The 22,527-nt window shown below is 36.0% G+C and overlaps 1 protein-coding gene across 4 annotated transcripts; it reads left to right on the top strand.

Moving 5' to 3' along the window:
* Nucleotides 1–12,489: 12,489 nt before the first annotated feature.
* LOC127082521 (helicase-like transcription factor CHR28) lies at nucleotides 12,490–21,954 on the top strand. 4 transcript variants are annotated; one of them, XM_051022762.1, is made up of 12 exons: nucleotides 12,490–12,884; nucleotides 13,967–14,045; nucleotides 14,359–14,664; nucleotides 14,791–15,980; nucleotides 17,125–17,196; nucleotides 18,014–18,091; nucleotides 18,188–19,064; nucleotides 19,352–19,482; nucleotides 19,630–19,851; nucleotides 20,417–21,034; nucleotides 21,220–21,429; nucleotides 21,532–21,954. In XM_051022762.1, the coding sequence occupies exons 1-12, from the start codon at nucleotides 12,756–12,758 to the stop codon at nucleotides 21,634–21,636; spliced, it is 4,017 nt and encodes a 1,338-aa protein (XP_050878719.1). In that variant the 5' UTR covers nucleotides 12,490–12,755; the 3' UTR covers nucleotides 21,637–21,954. The 4 variants fall into 4 exon arrangements, with proteins under 4 accessions (XP_050878719.1, XP_050878731.1, XP_050878726.1 ...); XM_051022767.1 differs by having other exon boundaries at nucleotides 12,748–12,884; nucleotides 13,972–14,045; XM_051022774.1 differs by lacking the exon at nucleotides 14,359–14,664.
* The last annotated feature ends 573 nt before the right edge of the window (nucleotides 21,955–22,527 follow it).

Genomic DNA, 22,527 nt, shown 5'->3' with positions numbered 1-22,527 from the left:
CATACGCGTGTGATATGCGTATCCCTGGAGTGGTACGCGTATGGTGTATGCTATACGCGTATGAGTGAAAGAGATGATGTTTTGAACGTGAAAGCGTCTCTGTTGGTACGCGTATGAGGATGTGGTACGCGTAGCATATGCGTATGGGCGTGGGCGATACGCGTATGGTTTGGGCGAGGAAATGCGCCATACGCGTATGGGCATAGACGATACGCGTATGGGCAGACTTGTGGTTTTTCTGAACTGTTGTTGTGCAGTTTTTGGTTGTTTAGGCTGAGTGATGTAACTTAGCTGATGTATGACGTAGTGGGGATTATTTCCCGTTGTTTTGAGTAGTATAGGTATTAGTAGAGTGTGCTAATACTGTGTTTGATGATGAGGTATGATATGATATGCCTTGTGATAAAATGTGTTGATGACGCTGTGAATGTATCAGTTATGTATGCATTTGTGAATAGACTGTTTTACGGCTTAGAGTGTGAGCATACGTTTATTCTTGAGTTGTTGTTGTTGTTGCATTGCTAGGTGATTAGCATGCATATTGTGGCCCATTTGGGGTGGTAGCTAATTCCCATGGTGAGGAATTAGTGAGTAAATCATTTTGATTGTTGTTGATGTTTGCATGCTAGGTGATTAGCGTGCATAGCATGGCCCATTTGGGGTGGTAGCTAATTCCCATGGTGAGGAATTAGTGAGTGAGTCACTATGTCTCAAATGAGTGGGACTAGTGAGCTTGGTAGCCGTGCCTGGATTTGGACGGTGAGGTTGAACTATATGTTCACGAATAGTCGGTACCGCATGCATGGAGTCTCATTGCATAATATATGTATGGCGTGTAATATGAATGGATGTATTCCAATATTACACGTGTATTTGTGTTGGTATTGTCGTGTTGTTATTGAGTATGATGCTGAATTAATATGCTGTTCCTGAATGTGTGTTTTGATTAGGGTGATGAAGTGTGTCGAATCACTTAACATAACATGATATTTTATAATACTCATTATATTGATTGAGGAACTCACCCTTACAACTATTTTTCAGGTAACGAGCAATGAGTTGAGTAGAAGTTAATGCTTGGAGTCTAGTGTAGTCTCCTTAGTGGGTCGTGCTCTGATAGATGTAACATCGGGATGGGTTGTTTTAACTTGTTTTAAATGTTTTATTGTTGGTTGAGAACCACTTTACATGTAATGTTTTACATGATTGATGAAATTTATATCCGCTGTGTTTTATGCAAATGTTTATGTTTTGAATTAATAAAAGAGCATGACCGTTATATTGTTGAATGGTGTGGAATATTGTGTGACACCCTTAAATGGCATAATTACTCTGATGTTGTATTTTGATATTTAATTAAATTATTGGGGTATTTTAGAAGGGTGTTACATTAGTGGTATCAGAGCATAGTCGGTCGAGTCGAGTCGTAATTATTCTGTTTCCCCTGTACGGTATAGGTGTTGTGTAACCTATCAGTACTCATTGTTTTAGTTGTTTGGGTTTCAGAATTGAGATGGCTGGAAGAGGTAGAGACGATGCTGCAATTGCTGAGGCTCTGGGTATGCTAGCTGGAGTACTTGGAGGAAATCCGAATGTTGTGGGAATGGGAGCTGCTCGTCAACTGAGTGAGTTCCAGAAGAACAATCCTCCAATGTTCAAGGGAGCATACGATCCAGATGGTGCTCAGAAGTGGTTGAAGGAGATTGAGAGGATCTTCCGAGTGACTGAGTGTGCCGATAACCAGAAGGTCAGGTTCGGTACGCATATGCTGTCAGAGGAAGCTGATGATTGGTGGGTTGCTACCCGCACTGAGTTGGAAACTGCTGGGAATGCTGAAATCACTTGGGCTGTGTTCAGAGAGAGATTCCTGAGGAAGTATTTTCCAGAGGATGTTAGAGGGAAGAAAGAGATAGAGTTCTTGGAATTGAAGCAGGGTAACAAGTCTGTTACAGAGTATGCTGCTAAGTTCACGGAGCTGTCGAAGTATTACACTCCCTATAATGAGGCTGCTGGAGAATTTTCGAAATGTGTGAAGTTTGAGAACGGGCTGCGTCCCGAGATCAAACAGGCTATTGGATATCAGCGGATCAGAGTGTTTTCTGACTTGGTTGACTGTTGCAGGATTTTTGAACAGGATTCCAAAGCCAGAGCAGAGAGCTATCAGCAAAGGGTTGATAGGAAAGGTAAGAGTCCGAATGATCGTGGAAAACCGTATGCAGCTGGCAAAGGTTTTCAGAGACAGAGTGGGATGAATATGCCTAGTGGGGGAGACTCTAGTGCTCCTGCTAAGTGTTATAGATGTGGTCAGGCTGGGCATCGTATCCATGAGTGTACCAGTAATGAGAAGAAATGTTTCAAGTGTGGAAAAGGTGGTCACTTGGCTGCAGACTGCCGGTTGAAGACTGTGACTTGTTTCAACTATGGAGAGTTGGGTCATATCAGTCCACAGTGTCCTAAGCCGAAGAAAGAGAATCAGTCAGGAGGCAAGGTCTTTGCTTTATCAGGTTCTGAGACTTTTGCAGATGATCGTTTGATCCGAGGTACGTGTTATATTAATGGCTTTCCTCTTGTAGCTATTATTGACACCGGTGCTACTCATTCCTTTATATCTTTGGATTGTGCTGTGAAACTTAAGTTAGAGATATCTGAGATGCGTGGTAGTATGGTGATTGATACTCCTACGAAGGGTTCAGTGACTACTACTTCGGTTTGTTTGAATTGTCCTTTGAGTATTTTTGGTAGAGACTTTGGAATGGATCTTGTGTGCCTTCCACTAGTACAGGTTGATGTTATCCTGGGTATGAACTGGTTGGTGTTTAACCGAGTCTATATCAACTGTTTTGATAAGACTGTGATTTTTCCTGAGATTGAGGAAGGAAAGGATTTGTTCCTATCTGCAAGGCAGGTGAATGAGGCAGTAGTAGATGGGGCAGAGTTGTTTATGCTGTTAGCGACTATGGAAGCTAAAGATAAACTGGTGATTGGTGATCTAGCTGTGGTGTGTGATTTTCCTGATGTGTTTCCGGAAGAGGTGAATGAATTGCCGCCAGAGCGTGAAGTTGAGTTCTCGATTGATTTAGTACCTGGTACTAGACCGATATCGATGGCTCCATATCGTATGTCTGCTGTTGAGTTAGCTGAATTGAAGAGTCAGCTGGAAGATCTGTTGGATAAGAAATTTATTCGTCCGAGTGTGTCACCGTGGGGTGCATCAGTGTTGTTGGTTAAGAAGAAAGAAGGTACTATGAGGTTGTGTGTGGACTACAGGCAACTGAATAAAGTGACGATCAAGAATCGGTATCCTTTGCCGAGGATTGATGATTTGATGGATCAGTTGGTTGGTGCGAGTGTGTTCAGCAAGATAGATTTGAGATCTAGGTATCATCAGATACGTGTGAAAACTGAGGATATTCAGAAGACTGCTTTCAGAACAAGGTATGGACATTATGAGTATTCTGTGATGCCTTTTGGTGTGACTAATGCGCCTGGTGTATTTATGGAGTATATGAATAGGATTTTCCATCCGTATCTAGACCAGTTTGTTGTGGTGTTTATTGATGACATTTTGGTGTATTCGAAATCTGAAGAAGAGCATGCTGAGCATTTGAGAGTGGTTTTAGAAGTTCTCCGAGAAAAGAAGTTATTTGCTAAACTGTCTAAGTGTGAATTTTGGTTAGAAGAGGTTAGTTTTCTTGGTCATGTGATTTCAAGAGGTGGCGTTGCTGTTGATCCTTCTAAGATAGAAGCGGTATCTAAGTGGGAAGCTCCGAAGTCAGTTTCTGAGATAAGAAGTTTTCTTGGTTTGGCTGGTTATTATAGGAAGTTCATTGAGGGTTTTTCTAAGTTGGCGTTACCGTTGACGATGTTGACTAGAAAGGGGCAAGTGTTTGTTTGGGACTCAAAATGTGAAGAAGGTTTCCAAGAGTTAAAGAGAAGGTTAACTACTGCTCCTATTCTGATATTACCGAGTCCGTCGAAACTATTTGAGGTTTACTGTGATGCTTCATTGTTGGGCTTGGGTGGTGTGTTGATGCAGAATAAACAGGTTATAGCTTATGCTTCGAGACAATTGAGGGTTCATGAGAGGAACTATCCGACACACGATTTAGAGTTGGCAGCCGTGGTTTTTGTTCTGAAATTATGGAGGCATTATTTGTACGGATCGAGATTTGAGGTTTTCAGTGACCATAAAAGTTTAAAGTATTTGTTTGATCAGAAAGAGCTGAATATGAGACAGAGGAGATGGTTAGAGTTTCTGAAGGATTATGATTTTGGTTTGAATTACCATCCGGGTAAAGCAAACGTAGTGGCTGATGCATTGAGTCGGAAATCATTGCATATGTCTATGTTAATGGTTAAGGAATTGGATTTAATTGAGCAGTTTAGAGACTTGAGTTTGGTGTGTGAGAGTACTCACAATAGTGTTAAATTGGGAATGTTGAAGTTAACGAGTGGTATTCTGGATGAGATTAGAGAGGGTCAGAAATCCGATGTGTTTTTGGTTGATAAGTTGACTTTAGTGAATCAAGGCCAAGGTGGTGAATTCAGAGTTGATGAGAATGGTGTTTTGAAATTTGGTAATCGGGTGTGTATTCCGGATGTTACCGAACTTAAGAAGAGTATTCTTGAAGAAGGACATCGTAGTGGCTTGAGTATTCATCCTGGAGCTACGAAGATGTATCATGATTTGAAAAAGTTATTTTGGTGGCCGGGAATGAAAAGAGAAATTGCGAGTTTTGTTTATTCTTGTTTGACTTGTCAGAAGTCGAAGATTGAGCATCAGAAGCCGTCTGGGCTAATGCAACCGTTGGCTATTCCGGAGTGGAAATGGGACAGTATCAGTATGGATTTTGTTTCTGGTTTACCGAGGACATTTAAGAATTTTGAAGCTATTTGGGTGATTGTTGATAGATTGACAAAATCGGCTCATTTTATTCCGATCAGAATGGATTATCCGTTAGAGAGATTAGCTGAGTTGTATATTGAGAAGATTGTAAGTTTGCATGGTATTCCGTCGAGTATTGTTTCGGACAGAGATCCTAGATTTACATCGAAGTTTTGGGAAGGTTTGCAGAAGGCTTTGGGAACTAAGCTGAGATTGAGTTCTGCATATCATCCGCAGACTGATGGTCAGACTGAGAGGACGATTCAGTCACTAGAGGATCTTTTGAGAGCTTGTGTTTTGGAAAAGGGAGGTGCTTGGGATTGTTATCTACCTTTGATTGAGTTTACCTACAACAATAGTTTTCATTCGAGCATTGGTATGGCACCGTTTGAAGCTTTGTATGGTAGGAGATGTCGGACACCGTTATGTTGGTATGAGTCCGGTGAGAGTGTTGTGGTTGGACCGGAGATTGTTCAACAAACTACAGAAAAGATTAAGATGATTCAGGAGAAGATGAGAATTTCTCAGAGTCGTCAGAAGAGTTATCATGATAAGAGGAGGAAGTCACTTGAGTTCCAAGAGGGAGATCATGTGTTTCTTCGTGTTACTCCGATAACTGGTGTTGGTCGAGCTTTGAAGTCGAAGAAGTTGACACCTCGTTTTATTGGTCCTTATCAGATTTTGGAGAGGATAGAGGAGGTAGCCTATCGTATCGCTTTACCGCCGCCGCTTGCGAATTTGCATGAGGTTTTTCATGTGTCTCAGTTGAGGAGGTACATTCATGATCCGTCGCATGTAGTCCAAGTAGATGATGTACAGGTGAGAGATAACCTGACTGTTGAAACATCACCTATGAGGATCGAGGATCGAGAGTTGAAGCGGTTGCGGGGTAAAGAGATTGCCTTGGTGAAGGTAGCTTGGGGAGGACCAGCAGGTGGCAATGTGACTTGGGAACTTGAGAGTAAGATGAAGGAGTCTTACCCAGAGTTGTTCGCTTGAGGTATGTTTTCGAGGACGAAAACTCTTTTAGGGGGGGAGAGTTGTAACACCCCGATAATAATATGATTATTATTTAAATTAAGTTAATAATAGATTTATTAATTTAATTAGATAATTGGATTATAATTATTATTATTATTTTGGGATTATTAAATTATTATTATTATTGGAATAATAATATAATTTGGAAAATATATAAGTTGGAAGTTAGAAAAATCCCATTTTTGGTAAAAAGTTATTTTTCACGTGAAAAGGGAGAAAGAGACAGAAAGGGGAAAAAGGGCAAAGAGCCAGAGAACGAAGGTTGAAGGAAGGAAAAGCTTGAAGCTCAAAGCTGCCGGATTAACTCAGGTAAGGGGGTTTATCATCGTTTGATGGGTCTTATGGGATAGCATGTAATGGGTAGTGATGAACCTCTGAATTTGACTCTGATTGAAATGATATGTGATGAATTTGTGAAATATTGATGAACGAAATTGGATGATAATTGATGAAATTGTAGGAATTAGATGTAGTAAGGTTAGCGATTTGAGAAGTTGAATGTATCTGAGTTGTAATTGATAAAACGAACGAACGTGTATGAAAAATTTGGACTGTGAGAGGTTGGATCTGAAGGATCTCGTAGCAGAGAAAACCCATAGCAGATCTGGAAAACTGGATTCTGGTCATACGCGTATGGCACTAGGCAATACGCGTATGGGATGGCTTGAAAATGGGGGTTTTGGCGCTGGTACGCGCCATACGCGTGTGATACGCGTATCCCTGGAGTGGTACGCGTATGGTGTATGCTATACGCGTATGAGTGAAAGAGATGATGTTTTGAACGTGAAAGCGTCTCTGTTGGTACGCGTATGAGGATGTGGTACGCGTAGCATACGCGTATGGGCGTGGGCGATACGCGTATGGTTTGGGCGAGGAAATGCGCCATACGCGTATGGGCATAGACGATACGCGTATGGGCAGACTTGTGGTTTTTCTGAATTGTTGTTGTGCAGTTTTTGGTTGTTTAGGCTGAGTGATGTAACTTAGCTGATGTATGACGTAGTGGGGATTATTTCCCGTTGTTTTGAGTAGTATAGGTATTAGTAGAGTGTGCTAATACTGTGTTTGATGATGAGGTATGATATGATATGCCTTGTGATAAAATGTGTTGATGATGCTGTGAATGTATCAGTTATGTATGCATTTGTGAATAGACTGTTTTACGGCTTAGAGTGTGAGCATACGTCTATTCTTGAGTTGTTGTTGTTGTTGCATTGCTAGGTGATTAGCATGCATATTGTGGCCCATTTGGGGTGGTAGCTAATTCCCATGGTGAGGAATTAGTGAGTAAATCATTTTGATTGTTGTTGATGTTTGCATGCTAGGTGATTAGCGTGCATAGCATAACCCATTTGGGGTGGTAGCTAATTCCCATGGTGAGGAATTAGTGAGTGAGTCACTATGTCTCAAATGAGTGGGACTAGTGAGCTTGGTAGCCGTGCCTGGATTTGGACGGTGAGGTTGAACTATATGTTCACGAATAGTCGGTACCGCATGCATGAAGTCTCATTGCATAATATATGTATGGCGTGTAATATGAATGGATGTATTCCAATATTACACGTGTATTTGTGTTGGTATTGTCGTGTTGTTATTGAGTATGATGCTGAATTAATATGCTGTTCCTGAATGTGTGTTTTGATTAGGGTGATAAAGTGTGTCGAATCACTTAACATAACATGATATTTTATAATACTCATTATATTGATTGAGGAACTCACCCTTACAACTATTTTTCAGGTAACGAGCAATGAGTTGAGTAGAAGTTAATGCTTGGAGTCTAGTGTAGTCTCCTTAGTGGGTCGTGCTCTGATAGATGTAACATCGGGATGGGTTGTTTTAACTTGTTTTAAATGTTTTATTGTTGGTTGAGAACCACTTTACATGTAATGTTTTACATGATTGATGAAATTTATATCCGCTGTGTTTTATGCAAATGTTTATGTTTTGAATTAATAAAAGAGCATGACCGTTATATTGTTGAATGGTGTGGAATATTGTGTGACACCCTTAAATGGCATAATTACTCTGATGTTGTATTTTGATATTTAATTAAATTATTGGGGTATTTTAGAAGGGTGTTACACAAACTCTCTAAGACCTATTCTCTTAAGCCATAACACTCATTCTCAAACTTCTTTTCTCAAAAATCTCTTGTTTTCATGTACTGAATAAAATAGCTCCAAAAATCTAATTTTATTCTAGCTTTTTAAAATATATACTATTTTATTTAATTTCTCTTATTTGCACTTTCTGCCCGACTAAAGCTCAACCTTCCTCTACTCACCATTAAATTCCCTCAATTCCCATAATTGGTCCAACTCTACAAATTATCACTCAAATTTAATTTAATTATTAATTAATTTAGTTAATTCCCACTAACCCAATTAATTAACACAAAATACCACAAATACTGTCATCGACCAAACATGTCACATATTCCCCAAATAATTATTTATATAAAATACTCAATTGAATTAAATAAATAATTAAATAAGCAAATAATTAAATTATGATGTTACATCTTTCCCCGGCCATAATCTCTCACATAGGTTTGGACATGGGTCACAAATTTCCTACTAAACAAGGAACATCTTTCCCCGACCAAAACCTCTCACATAGGTCTGGACATAGGTCACAAACTTCCAACATTATATGAAACATCTCTCCCACTACTCGTAATAATTTTTTAAGCATCCATAGGGAGTCTTGATATTCCCTGCATGTGTATACACTTGGTTTCCTTCGAAAGCTAACATTTAGGATACATACCAACTAGAAGTATGTCCATGCATCCAATAACCCAATGTTAGATGATCTATATAATCCTATGTTTTTTCACTTCATTTTGTTATTCTCATTTGATATATTAGGCAATTAACACATACATCAATGTGATTCTTCATTAAATTTATCCTCTCTAATCAATTGGAATGAGTTATAAGCGATTACAACTTCATTTAACACCAAAGCACAACACTCAAACAATTATGGATTAATTATCAATGAAACATAGCACATCATCCAATCTTACACTAAACACATGTTATTACAGTTCCATGAGCAATTGAGCATATCACAACATCATAACAAAACATGGTTAATTCACAATAAGAAAAAATGCATACAAGTAATACATTACATAACTAAAGGATAACTCTTTAAAATACCTATCCAACGTATCCGACCTCGTCTCAAATCAGAGTTACATAACTCAAGTTATACTATTTTCAATTCTACTTTAAAAGATTTCCATGCCAGTGTGTGGTAATCAATTACCAGCCTCTAAAACGGTCTCAAAATCCAATTTTATGCAGGTAATCGATTACAAATATATGATTATCAATTACCACATTATCCATATTGAAAAATACCCATTTTTTTGGGCATATAACTCATTTCCAAAACCATCAACATCAATCCTAACCCCAAACACAACATGAATTTCACAAAAAGGCGTAATATGGTAGAAATCAAACACACAACATACAATTCATTCCTTTAACATCAATTAATCATCCAACCTAATTAATCTATCATTAAAAGGTAAAAATCCTGACTCTAAGGTTTAAAGAGGAAAAGGAAGAAGAAGATGATGACGAATCCTTTCCTCTGGAGTTTTCAAAATGGGCTACCCGATCCTAAACGGGTCGGTCCTGTCGGGCCTCAAGCTTTTTAGAGATGGGCCAGAAAAGTCCAGTTGTAATATGGACCCGAAATTGTTTTGAATACATATATTATTCAATACAATTTCATCATCTTAAATGTCATCGACTTCAACATCTTCGGCTTCAACTTCACCTCTTCAACATAAACACCATATTCTCCAACTTCAACACCAACTTCTTCAACTAGTAAGTGGGGATCAACTTGCTTCAAAAATAAGTTTTTTTAACTTACTTCAAATTATAGCATTTGAATTGAATTTAATCTAATGGTTAGATTAGTTTTTTTTTTACTTAACTAACCATTAAATTAGATTTAATTCAAAGACTATGATTTGGAGTAAGCTAAAAAAAATATACTCTTGGAGTAAGTTGAGTACCATTTAATCATCTTCAACCATAACACTGCCTTCTTTAAGTATAACTCATTTTCTTTAACTTCAACATCTTGAAGTCCACATTATTCAGGATCACCTTCATCTTTTTATTTATTATCAACATCAATTTCACTTACTCTCAAATAGTACTTGGGATATCATTTAAATATTCCATTTAAATTTCTCCACTTTCATACTCTTTAACATATTAGTAAATTTCAAACCATCAACATCAAAATTAAGAAGTCTCAGCCCACGTGTGAGAATTTTTTTTTGGGTGTTTATAGCATATGTTTCTAACATTAATGTATATAATACTCTTAACAATGTCATTTATATCAATATACGACATGAATTCTATATCCCATTTGTGGATCTATGTGCTTGTAGGTATTAACAAGGTGATTCAAGGTAGTGAAGTTCGTTGATAGGAAAGTTACAAATCAACTGATAAGCTATTTGGTTTTGATGATGATAATTTTTAATATGCATTATTTGACTTCACTCAAATATGCAACATTCAACTTAGATTCTTTTTATTTGTTTGATTGTATTTTTCTCTAGTGAGTTAGATAGTTTACTACTTTTAAATTTTTTAATTGAAACATTTTTCTCATATTTTATTTATTTAAACACTCTAGAAGTCTCATTTTTTGTTTGAATCACAAAAGTCTCATTTTTAAGATTAAATTTTAGGTATATTTATTTCATAATTCTCATCTTCATTCAATTTCAGAAATTTGATTCATTAATAATGTGACAATCATCTTGGTTGGATTTTTTTTTGTATATGAAGTGATAATACCTAATAAAAAGTAACACACAATCATGAAATTTTAAATTTGAACCTATGCGATGACGTTCAATTTAATAATATCGACTTTCGCTAATCAAACTAAGATAATAATGTAATTATCATCCTTATAAATTTAGATGAATAATACAACCACTTTTTTGTCATGATAATTTCATTTAGATCAAAATTATATTCAATCCAAGTTTTATTTGAGTTTATCTATTAGTTTCATCAATTTTTTCATCTTTTTATATAGCTATTCACATATTTATATAATAATGATAATAATAATAATAATAATAATTAATTTTAATTTTTTTGTATCACATTTGTATATTGGTTATATTAATTACTCTTTTACTATAAAAAATTATCTTTTGAATACAAGGGTGATTTATATAGCATAAATCTATCTATAAGTGTGTTTAAATGAAATATTTTAGCGAGAGAAAATAATTTTTTGAAAAAATTTAAAATAACTTGATCAAAATCTATTGTTTGAATAAAAAATATAGAGAATTGTTAAAATGATGTACACTTATGAAATATTTTATTCAAGTTAAATTTAAGCGATTTCAAATAACACTAAAAAAATAAAGAATTTGAAATTACTCATTTTTTTGTGTGTGCTTAAATTGCTTATTCATTTTATATAATACAAATATTAAATTGTTTATTCTTAACTTTTCAATTTTTGTAAGATGATCATCATATTTATGAAAATTTAACATTCACCCATAAAAGTTTCAAAAAATTGTAAATAAATTCCTAATAATTTTCAAAATTTATAAATTTGTCCCTTCAATTTTTTAAAATATAAAAATCAGGCCTTATTTTTCATATTTTAAATTTGCTCAATTTTTTTAAAATTTATGAAAATGACCCAAAATATTTAACAATCAATCATTTTAATACTCTATCTAACAAAAGGATTTAAAAATAAATAAATTTCAATGAAATAATTTGAATTGTTTAGAATTTTAAATTCCTTTAAATTTTTTGATTACCTCATCCAAACACATTCTTAGGTGTTTATTTTTCATTAAAAACACATTCAATTTATTATGACTTAATATTCTTTATGTATTATAATTGTAATTTTTTAAAAACATTCTCTCTTTATTTATTTCAAAATTAAATAATATCAAATTTATTAAATATTCTTTTATTTTTTAAATTTATGTCTCAAATTTGTGATAAAAGTGCATTGGTGCTCACATATCACTTGTGCTATACAAATCTTACATGTTAAGTAAAGTTATATTATAATCAATCATTTTCCAATTTAACTAAATTTTGCAATACAAAGAAAAAAAAGAAAATCTAAAATAATTTTCCAATTTAAACATTTTTCTTGGAAAAATAGATGTTTTATTATAGAAAATAAATAAATAAAATGCTATAGGTTCACGCTTTCCATAAGCACTCATTTTTAAAAATTCACCAAATCAAAAAAAATCATTCAAAATTCAATGGATAATAAAAAATCACACCACTGTAAAAATAAAAAATTGAAAATCAGAAACTGAAAAATAAAAAATGACTCATCACTGACAGTATGTTCATCACTGAAGTGTTTGAATAAAACGGCGTCGTAGAGGCTCAATTACCGCGCGCACTATAAAACTTGAATAACAAACCCAATCATCGTAAAGCGCACGCCTTATTAACGTGCGCACCCCTTTACGTACCCCAAACCCTATTTAAACCTAACTTCACACAATCCACGATCAACTTTGTCTTCCTTTTCTTTCTCTCTCTAACTTTCTCTCTCTAAACGAAAAAAAAGTCGCATCACGAACCTTCTCAGAAACCTCCATTGATTCTTCACGAAACTGCTACACGCTAGTTAATCTCTTCGGAGAATGCGATTCAACGCGCTGCTTTTCAATTTCGAGAATCGGCGCCGGAGGTTTTTGTTTTGCGGAAGCGGTTTGGATAAAGCGAATTAGGGTTTCGATTCGATTGAGCTTGTTGGTTTGCTGGGGACCATGGCTGATGATGAATTTCAATTTCCGACACTGTTTGGGGATGATGGAGATGATTCCGATGACGAAAAGCTTGCAATGGATATCGAATCCTTTCTCAGCGTTCTTGACGAAGATTGTGATCCTTCTGAGGTACGGTTACTGGACTTGGTCATTGTGGTTTTTGTGCTTGATTTGAGTGTGTAAAGGAAACCCTAGCCCTGTCAATTTTTCAAATGCTGTGACTGGAGGTTACTAGAGTTCCGATTTGGGTTTAAAATTCAAATATTCACGCTTTGACGCTCTTTGCATGCCTGTTTTGTCATCGATTATATAGGATGGTGGGATTCGCAGTGTAATTTTTTTACTGTTTGCGGCTGTTTTGATCTGTATATTTAGCTTAGTATAAAACTTGGAAGGGACTACACATTCCAGTGAAGTAATTGTATTCAAAACAATGGGTGGCTATTGGCCAATCTGCGTGTATATATCTATTTTATACTGTCTAAGGTATTTCATTATGAGTTGTACAGCTTTAGAAATTTCAGTCACATTCATTCATGTCAAGGTATGTAGATACTGAATAAGCAGCTCTGAAGCGGTTTAGTCTAGTAGAAAAACAGTGCAATTTGTTTATTAGGAAATTTGTAGTGAGAACTCCCTTTTAAAACAGTGCAATTTGTTGGAGATTTGGATGGTTGCTGGTCTCTAATCAACAAATTCTGCTAAAGTTGGAGGAAGGTCCAGAGTTTTAAAATCCCCATCCCTATAGCCTTCTTTGATATTTAAAAGATGAAAAATTCCTTGAAAGTACTGCTGCTGGTTTGTCTTCGTCTTTACACCATTTGCATGAAGAAATAAATTTATTTTTCATTTACCATTGATCTTTAGTTCTTTATTGTAATGTAAAAGGATATTGATATATTTTTTACAATTCTATGTGGTGTCGCTTCACTCATATTTGGAGTTAAATTCGCTGAATAAATTGTCAGTCTTGATTCTCTTGGGGCATTTTTTAGTTAAATTCAGAGTGCTGAATAGGTTGTTAGTTTTGATTCACTTAGGCGGGGAAGTCACAGCTTATGTTACTTTATGTTTCTCTTAAACAATATACCATTCATGTTGATATTCTTTGTATTTTTGTTTGAACATGCCTTGAAAGGATTTTGAATTTGATTGGCTAAATTTATGTGTATCTCACCAATTATAATAATTTTCTGGATATAATGCTGCAGAGTAGTCACGAGGATTCTTCATTGAAAGACGTTTCACCCGGTGAATCTGGGACCCATGATGATTTTTTACTTCAAAATGGTATGTAAGGTTTGGTGGCCTTTTTTGTGGTCATTGATTCTCTTGTCCTTGTTGGTTGTAACTGGTCTGGTTAATTTGTGGCATTGGAATTTTCTTGAGTTTATTTTTTACTTTCTGAACTTGGTATATATAATACGTAGTTGCTAATATTTTAGAGTAGATTGTTATTGCCTAGGCTCTCAACTCTCAAGTGATTAAATAACCACATTTTCCTAGCTTTTACTTTAGTAGATTCAGTCAGGCTGTTCTAAATTCTGCTAAGATGAATAAGATTCTGGGACGCATGGGTCAACTCATTCATCTGATTCTGCAGGGAATTCTTCCATGCTTGACTACGAACATGAAAACCTAGCACCTTCATCACAGACCTGCTATTCCCCAAGTGCTTTTGCTGGTGGTTACAGGGACTCATTCTCTGTTGCTGAAAGTGATGAAACTTGCTATGCAGAAAGGGCGGGAGTTTCTGAACGTGAGGTGCCTTTTTACAGTACAGACACAAGTTTTGCTGAAGCAAATTCAAATGCTGTAACTGTTTGTAGAGATAATTTGAACTCGAGCCTGTGGAAGGGTCACAATACTAGCCAAATCAAGCATGTGGCAGATGATGTAGAATCTGAATGTATGCGAAATCTTCACCGGGTTATCATTAGATAAAGATATTGGCATCTCCATCATTCTTTCAAAAGCTTCATATCTCTGTCATCTGAATTTTTCCACTAGTCTGATTGTTTTTTTCCGCCTGCAGATGCTTCACACAGCTCTATCATTGACAATGTTGATGGAACTTTTGCAAATTATGGAACAGCTTTGAAAGACATTATTGGAGTTTCTAGGCAGCAGGAAAATGACTCATGTACAACTTTTGAAATGCCGTTTGTGGATGTTGACATGCCTACACATTTTGGAGTGGATGTTGACATGTCTACACATTTTAGAACTTCAACTGATTCTACTTTTTGTCATGGTTCCGATGCTCCTAGTGATTTTAGTGGCTACTATCCATCTTTGAATTGTTACCAAGGTATAGATGTTAGACCTGTTGTTACTGACAGTTCTGCTTATTTACCTAATGGTGTTTGTCCTGAATTCTGGAAAAATGAAGAGACAACGGGGAACATGAAGGTTGAAAAAATGGAGTTTTTAACTGATACTGCAAATATGATTGGCGGCATGCATTTGAATACCAGTGGTCAGATCCCTTTTCAGGACAGGCAATTTATGCCAACAGATAGTGAATATCCTTCATTTTTTCCTGGTAATGTTGTATTTGAAGACGGTGAATCAGTGCAACAGTCATCTTGTGCTCCATATATTTCTTGTGAAGGCCAGTCATTTAATGTCAAAGCTGAAGGAGATGAAATGGGCACGCCTTTCCAAAATACTTTTCACATTGACCATGCAGAGTTAAATGCTGGTCTTGGGGTGAAACAATTACCTGGTATTTTCCCTACCATTGAATGTCAGAATTATGATTTTTTGAAGGATGAGGATAGTGACACAATCGTAACAACCGATGATGGAAATTATTATCAAGAGCTTATTGATGAAACTGCTAAACGTTTTCCAGGAAATACAGAAAATTTGAATTTCAGATCCTTAGACAAATCTCTTTCTATTGCCCGGGCATCGATTACCAATGGGAAGCAGTATAATTGTGGTATGAGCAAACTAGAGAGTAAGCCAAGTGAATATAGAAGTATTGATGATTCTCAACTGTCCAAAAGAAGTACTGAGGGATCCAATGACGAAGATGACTGCGATGTTTGCATTATTGAAGACATCAGTCACCCTGCACCTACAAGTCGATCTGCTGAACTCAATAATTCTCTTAATATGTCACAATCTTCTAGATTTGACTATACCAAACCGTATATGTCGGGAGGCACAAAACCAAAGCCACGTGACGAGCAGTACATATTACGAGTTGCATTGCAGGTTGGCACTTTTACTTTGGCAATTACTAGAGTATTCTTTTTTCACATGCACAACTTTTTTCCCCCTGTTTTTGGTCATGGTGTCAAATCATTTTGTTCTTATTGATAATTGTTATTGCCCTCCTAGGAAATACAAATTGATAGAATTTGGTGGAGCATAATGCAAGTGTGATTTTAAATGTCATCTCATTTGCCGTGATCTAATTTTTTATATTTCTTATGTAGGATGTGTTCTTTTTTGGGGGTGGGTGTGGTCTTAAATAAATTTGGATGTATTTTTGTTTCTCCCAATGTTTTAAAAACTGAACCGGACCTTATTCCGGTTTAAAAAATGACCAGTCTGTCAAAACCGGTAAAAAAACCAGACTAAACTGTCAATAACTGGAAAACCAGTGAACTGGACACGGTTTTGGTATATTGAGTGGTCTAGAAAATATTGTTCAAAAAATGATTTTTCTTCTTTTGATTCTGTTCTCACTTCAGATTCCAAAGTAAGCATTAAAAAAACTCTTCTAATTTCAGAATGTGTAGAAAGAAGATGAGAAATGAAAATATTTGGGTTTGTGTAGAAGAAAAGAAAACTTGGATACAAAATAGAAGAGCTTGTAGTGGAGAAGTTGTATTTTTCATGCATGTAGCTTATTATCATCATTATCACCATCATTCAAAAACCGATCATTCCTTCCTAGAACTCTTAAAGATTGCATATGAAGGGATGATGGATTCCAAATGGTTGTGCGTTGCTCTGAAAAATTGAAACAGAAGATGATTTAGTCAATGAATTAGGGTTTTAAAAGTAAAAATGATGGGCCTAACGTTATGGTATATTTTATTACTCCTTTTTTAAAATTATCTTTTTGAAATTATATTTGGGCCTAATTTTTTAAAATATCGAGACTAACTATAATCTTTATTATTATGATTTATATTTATAATTTAACACTATTCATTTATTTATTTACTATCTTGTTGAACTAGTTAAACCATGGCTTGTCAGCCTCACTGGTTCGATCTTCGGTCCGGTTTTTAAAACATTGGTTTCTCCCCCTTTCTTGCCTAAATTTAAACTTATTAGCATGATTTATAATAGATTTGTTTACCATGTCCTATGTCTGAAAGTCAACTAACTTTGTAGTTGATTGCAGGATCTGTCTCAGCCAAAGTCAGAAGTTAGTCCCCCAGATGGGCTGTTGGCAGTTCCTCTTTTACGTCACCAGGTTACTTTACAAATTCATTCTTTTAAATATTTTGGTAGTCGTTTTAAAAAATGTTATTATAGGTGCATTTAGGTCTCCCATACCAGTAGAGCTGCTTTCAAATTAAAACAAATGGGAATGTGGGTTTTATGGTCTGGATCTGGGATTTTCTAATCAAGCCAGAAATGAATCATTTTTATGATCTATTCATCTTATAAATGAATGAATTGTATCAATGTTTGGAACTATGTTAAAGAAAATAGGGACAATTTCCAATTACAGATATCAGAGTCTCAGGTTTCTTGCTTGCACATTCAATGAATTAGAAAACACAAGATAGACATATTGCAGTGCCTTTTATGGGGCTGCTTCTTCCCTGCCCTAACCTCTAAATTCTTACTGACAACTGTATATGTTCTCTCCCTCATTCTCTTTGCCTTACACACCCTTACCACCCCTACCTGCTACGTTTGCAGGGCGGTACAATTTAGATTCCTACCTTGACCCTTGGTCACTGCATCATTGCTGCTTTAGTGAGTAACCATATGAGCCTAGGAACCTAGTGGTGTTCTGGTTTTGTTTATGGTTCCAACCTCTGTTAATTTTAGACACCTTTGTTTTTGAAGATAGGAGATATCAATCACAGTTTCAATTATTATTTTATCTGATAATTAATTGTTTCCAAATTTTTAAACTAAGGTGCTTTTTCCCTAAGAAGAAATTGAGTATTTTTGCATCAGACATGTTCCTGTGATCCCCCTAATTTTTGTTTTGATACCCGATGACTTGCTTACTCTGTATCCTTGGGTCTGACAACTGATAGAAATTGTTGTGTCAGAGAATTGCTTTATCGTGGATGGTTCAGAAGGAAACATCAAGTTTATACTGTTCTGGAGGAATTCTTGCAGATGATCAGGTGAGTGCACTGTTGCCATTCTGGGATGGTTATTGGCTGTCCGCAAGCATTTGATTTCCTTGTGAATGACTTGATTTAATAGCTTTTCTCTTGCAGGGTCTTGGGAAAACAGTGTCAACTATTTCTTTAATACTAAAGGAAAGGCCTCCATTGCTCAAGACATGCAAAAGTGCACAAAAAAGTGTATTAGAAACCTTGGATTTGGATGATGACCCACTTTCTGAGAATGGTGTAGTGAAAAAGGAATCTAACGTGTGTCAAGATACATGTAACAGAAATGCAATCACAGGTGTGAATTTGTCGGTGCACACAAAGGGCAGGCCATCTGCAGGAACCCTTGTTGTTTGTCCAACTAGTGTCCTGCGACAGTGGGCTGACGAACTGCATAATAAAGTAACCTGCAAAGCAAATCTCTCTGTGCTTGTGTACCATGGAAGCAGTCGAACCAAAGATCCTTATGAGCTTGCCAAGTATGATGTTGTTTTGACTACTTATTCAATTGTTAGCATGGAGGTCCCTAAGCAGCCACTGGTTGACAAAGATGACGTAGAAAAAGAAACTTATGAAGATCATGCTATGCCGAGTAAGAAAAGGAAATGCCCTCCTAGTTCAAAAAGCGGCAAGAAGAAGGCTTTGGACAGCATGATGCTTGAAGATGCTGCACGCCCTCTTGCAAAAGTAGCCTGGTTTAGAGTTGTCCTGGATGAGGCCCAAAGTATAAAGAATCACAGAACTCAAGTTGCAAGGGCCTGCTGGGGTCTTCGAGCTAAGCGCAGATGGTGCTTGTCCGGAACTCCAATCCAGAATTCAATTGATGATCTCTACAGTTACTTTAGATTTCTAAGATATGATCCTTATGCTGTGTACACATCATTCTGTTCAACAATCAAGATTCCTATCAGCAGAAATCCATCAAAAGGGTATAGAAAGCTGCAAACTATCTTAAAGACGATCATGTTACGTCGGACAAAAGGTGAGATTTGCATGTGAGAAATTTAGATGATCACATCAGGAAGTTAATTATTATCTGAGTTTATTGTTCTCTCTGACAATAATCATTTTTGATATATCTATTACTTAGCTATACACTCCCTTCTATGCGATAGAAATTAAATTTGGAACACGTATTTGATGATATATTTTACATCTTTCTTTTCTTGCACTTTTAGCAATTTTAATATGCAAGAATTCAGTCAATTGAATGACTGGCATTAGATTGGAATTTGTTTGTGACCATGCAAGTGTGATCATTTTCTGTAGGCTCACTTCTTGATGGGGAGCCTATTATATCTTTGCCACCTAAATCTGTGGAGTTGAAAAAAGTGGAATTTTCACAGGAGGAACGAGATTTCTATTCCAAGCTAGAGGCCGATTCACGTGCACAGTTTCAGGTACAGTCTATCTTTACTCCTTTGAAAAGTTCTGAAAGATTAGGATATTCAAAAGCCCTGTTTATTTTCACAGCAAGATGATTGCTGCCTGTAACTTATTTTATTCAAAACCCTTATTGAGTTTCTGTTTCTGCATGCATGTTATAGGAATACGCCGATGCTGGTACTGTGAAGCAAAACTATGTCAACATTTTATTGATGCTTTTGCGCCTTAGACAAGCCTGCGACCACCCTCAGCTTGTTAAGCGTTACAATTCTACTACTCTCTGGAAATCTTCAGTTGAGACGGTCATGAAGCTTCCTCGGGAAAAACAACTATTTCTTTTGAAATGTTTAGAGGCTTCCTTGGCTCTCTGTGGTATCTGTAATGTACGTTTGCTTTTGCTTTGCTCATGCTTATATATATATATGTATGTATGTATGTATGTTGATGTTGATGTGACTGCTAGGGTCTATGCATTTTCTTTAGTGTGTGCACGGGTATTTTTTGTGTTGAAAAAAAGTTATTTTAGAGTGAGGAGGTAAATATATAAAATGATTTGAAGTAGTGTTATTACTTAATTATAAACTGATCTTATTTGTCTGTTTATAAGGACTCTTACGACTTACTTTGGGTGAACTACAAATAACAACCCAAATATCTTTTTCAATTTTTTTACAAAATGGTTATGTACTATTTTAGGTTGAGTGGGGGTAATTGAAGTTTTCCCCTTTCTTTTCAAGATAAACAGGATAGTGGATTGAGATTTTTTAAAAAACAATTTTCTTTATAGAAGTTGAAGTGCAGGTAATGTTGTGAATTATATTTTGTATAATACATGATTCTATATTTCATAGTTAATGCAATATCTTGATTGACCACATCTCTTGACAAAGTGTATTTTGGTACATTATCTTCTCTGCCTTAACATTCTTATCACATTATTCTATGCAGGATGCTCCTGAAGATGCTGTTGTTTCAGTCTGTGGTCATGTTTTCTGTAACCAGTGCATTTGTGAACATCTAACTGGTGAGGACAATCAGTGCCCTGCCACAAACTGCAAAACTCGACTTAGCATGTCTTTAGTGTTTCCCAAAGCCACACTGAACAGTTCTTTATCTGATCAGTCTTGTGATCTTTTGCTTGGTTACTCTGGTTCTGAGGTCGAGGATTCTGAATCTTGTTCTCAGACTAAGCCATATAATTCTTCCAAAATAAAAGCCGCACTTGAGGTGTTGCAGTCATTGTCTAAGCCCCAATGCTGTACTTCCCAAGAAAATTGTGTGCTGAGCACTTCTAAGGAAAGTACTGATTGCAGCTCCACTTCTGCTGACAGTGGAAAATCTTCTAGCGATGTTCCCAAAAAGAAAACTATGTTAATTGAGAAAAGCTCTAACGGTGCAATTGGTTCTCTAGGGGAGAAAGCTATAGTGTTTTCTCAGTGGACGGGGATGCTAGATTTACTTGAAGCGTGTCTTAAAAATTCTTCAATTCAGTATAGAAGACTTGATGGAACAATGTCTGTCATTGCAAGAGATAAAGCTGTTAAAGATTTTAACACACTCCCTGAGGTTTGTAAAGTCATAGATCAATGCTTGAAGTTCTAAATTTTCATGTCACGAGTATTGTTACTGAGCCAAACTCACATGAGTATTAGTTTTTGGAGTGAGACACTTTAACCGGCAAAATATGATTTTATTTGTGTTTTGAGACTTGAGTAAGTATATGTTTTGGTAAGCATGATCTATTTTTTCAGGTAACAGTTATGATAATGTCTTTGAAGGCTGCTAGTCTTGGTCTGAACATGGTGGCAGCCTGCCATGTTCTCATGCTAGATCTATGGTGGAATCCTACAACTGAAGATCAAGCCATAGACAGAGCGCATCGAATTGGACAGACTCGTCCGGTTACAGTTTTGCGTTTAACTGTCAAAGATACGGTCGAAGACCGCATTTTAGCTCTGCAGGTATTTTTCTTGGTCTCATTCCATGTAAGTTGCTATTTTCGTTGTTGGCACCGAATTTTTGCTTGTTGACACTTGAGGAAATGATCTTTGTTGTATTTGCAGCAAAAGAAGCGAAAGATGGTTGCATCTGCATTTGGAGAGGATGAAACTGGTGGTCGTCAAAGTCGCCTTACAGTGGATGATTTAAAATACTTGTTCATGATGTGATTAGGAGCATACATAGAAATATAATTTTAATTTTTTGAAATGGTAATTTTTTCCATGTGAGCTGGCGTCATTGTTGGTAGCTTTTTTGGTGGCAGCTTAAGACATAGTGAAATTTGATAACGTGGCCTCTTTGACACTTGACATGAAGATTATGTGAATTGTGGTTATAGTTTAGTCTGAGATCATTCATTCTTACTTTGGAATTTTGGTTTAGGTTTGGATATTGTATAGGTCAGAGAGCAGTAGCATAGACAGCAACATAGGAATTATTGTTCTTTGTAAATATTATATAAAATAGATAGTTTCCTCCCCTTTCTACTCTTGCTCTATAAAAGTATTTTTTATATAAAAGTTTTAGTATGCAATGTTCAGATTATATGATTGTTATAACTACGCATTTTAAAGTGAGTTTTGTTTGTAATGATGCGCAGTTAATTTTTTGTTTAAAATCTCTAAAATAATCCATGAGTTGAATGTTATATAATAGCCGTTTAAAATTGTTGAATTATCCCGGTAATATTCTTGTTCCAAGCACAACGAAAGAAAACTCTTGATATAAAATTACAACTTGAATCGAGTGATTTGAAGAACTTGGGCACACGTTGATGAGTTATGGTTGAATATTGGTCACAATCTGCATTATTTAATTCGAAAGAAGCAACAATATCAATTGATGGTGTTGCTAATTTGTGAAAAATGCTCAAGACGAGCTTCAAGATCTAGAAGAGTCTCAATTTCTTCACAGGAAATAAGGTTGACTTTTTTATTTATCAATGCTATTGTGGATTTATCAACTCATGAGGTAATCTCTTTTTTATTTATCAATAGTATTGTAGATTCATAATCATAGCTCATGAGGTAATCTCTTGGGGTCTGATTGAGATTTGTAAT

Source organism: Lathyrus oleraceus, chromosome 1, assembly GCF_024323335.1.
Source record: "Lathyrus oleraceus cultivar Zhongwan6 chromosome 1, CAAS_Psat_ZW6_1.0, whole genome shotgun sequence".
NCBI classification, from domain to species: Eukaryota; Viridiplantae; Streptophyta; class Magnoliopsida; order Fabales; family Fabaceae; genus Lathyrus; species Lathyrus oleraceus.
This window is presented reverse-complemented; position numbering and strand designations above follow the sequence as displayed.

Excerpts from the sequence above, each read along its gene's own strand:
- LOC127082521 (XM_051022762.1), top strand. The coding sequence starts at position 12,756 with ATGGCTGATGATGAATTTCAATTTCCGACACTGTTTGGGGATGATGGA. Across the intron at positions 12,885-13,966 it reads AAGATTGTGATCCTTCTGAG|AGTAGTCACGAGGATTCTTC; the intron begins GTACGGTTACTG and ends ATAATGCTGCAG. Across the intron at positions 19,483-19,629 it reads ATTCACGTGCACAGTTTCAG|GAATACGCCGATGCTGGTAC; the intron begins GTACAGTCTATC and ends TGCATGTTATAG.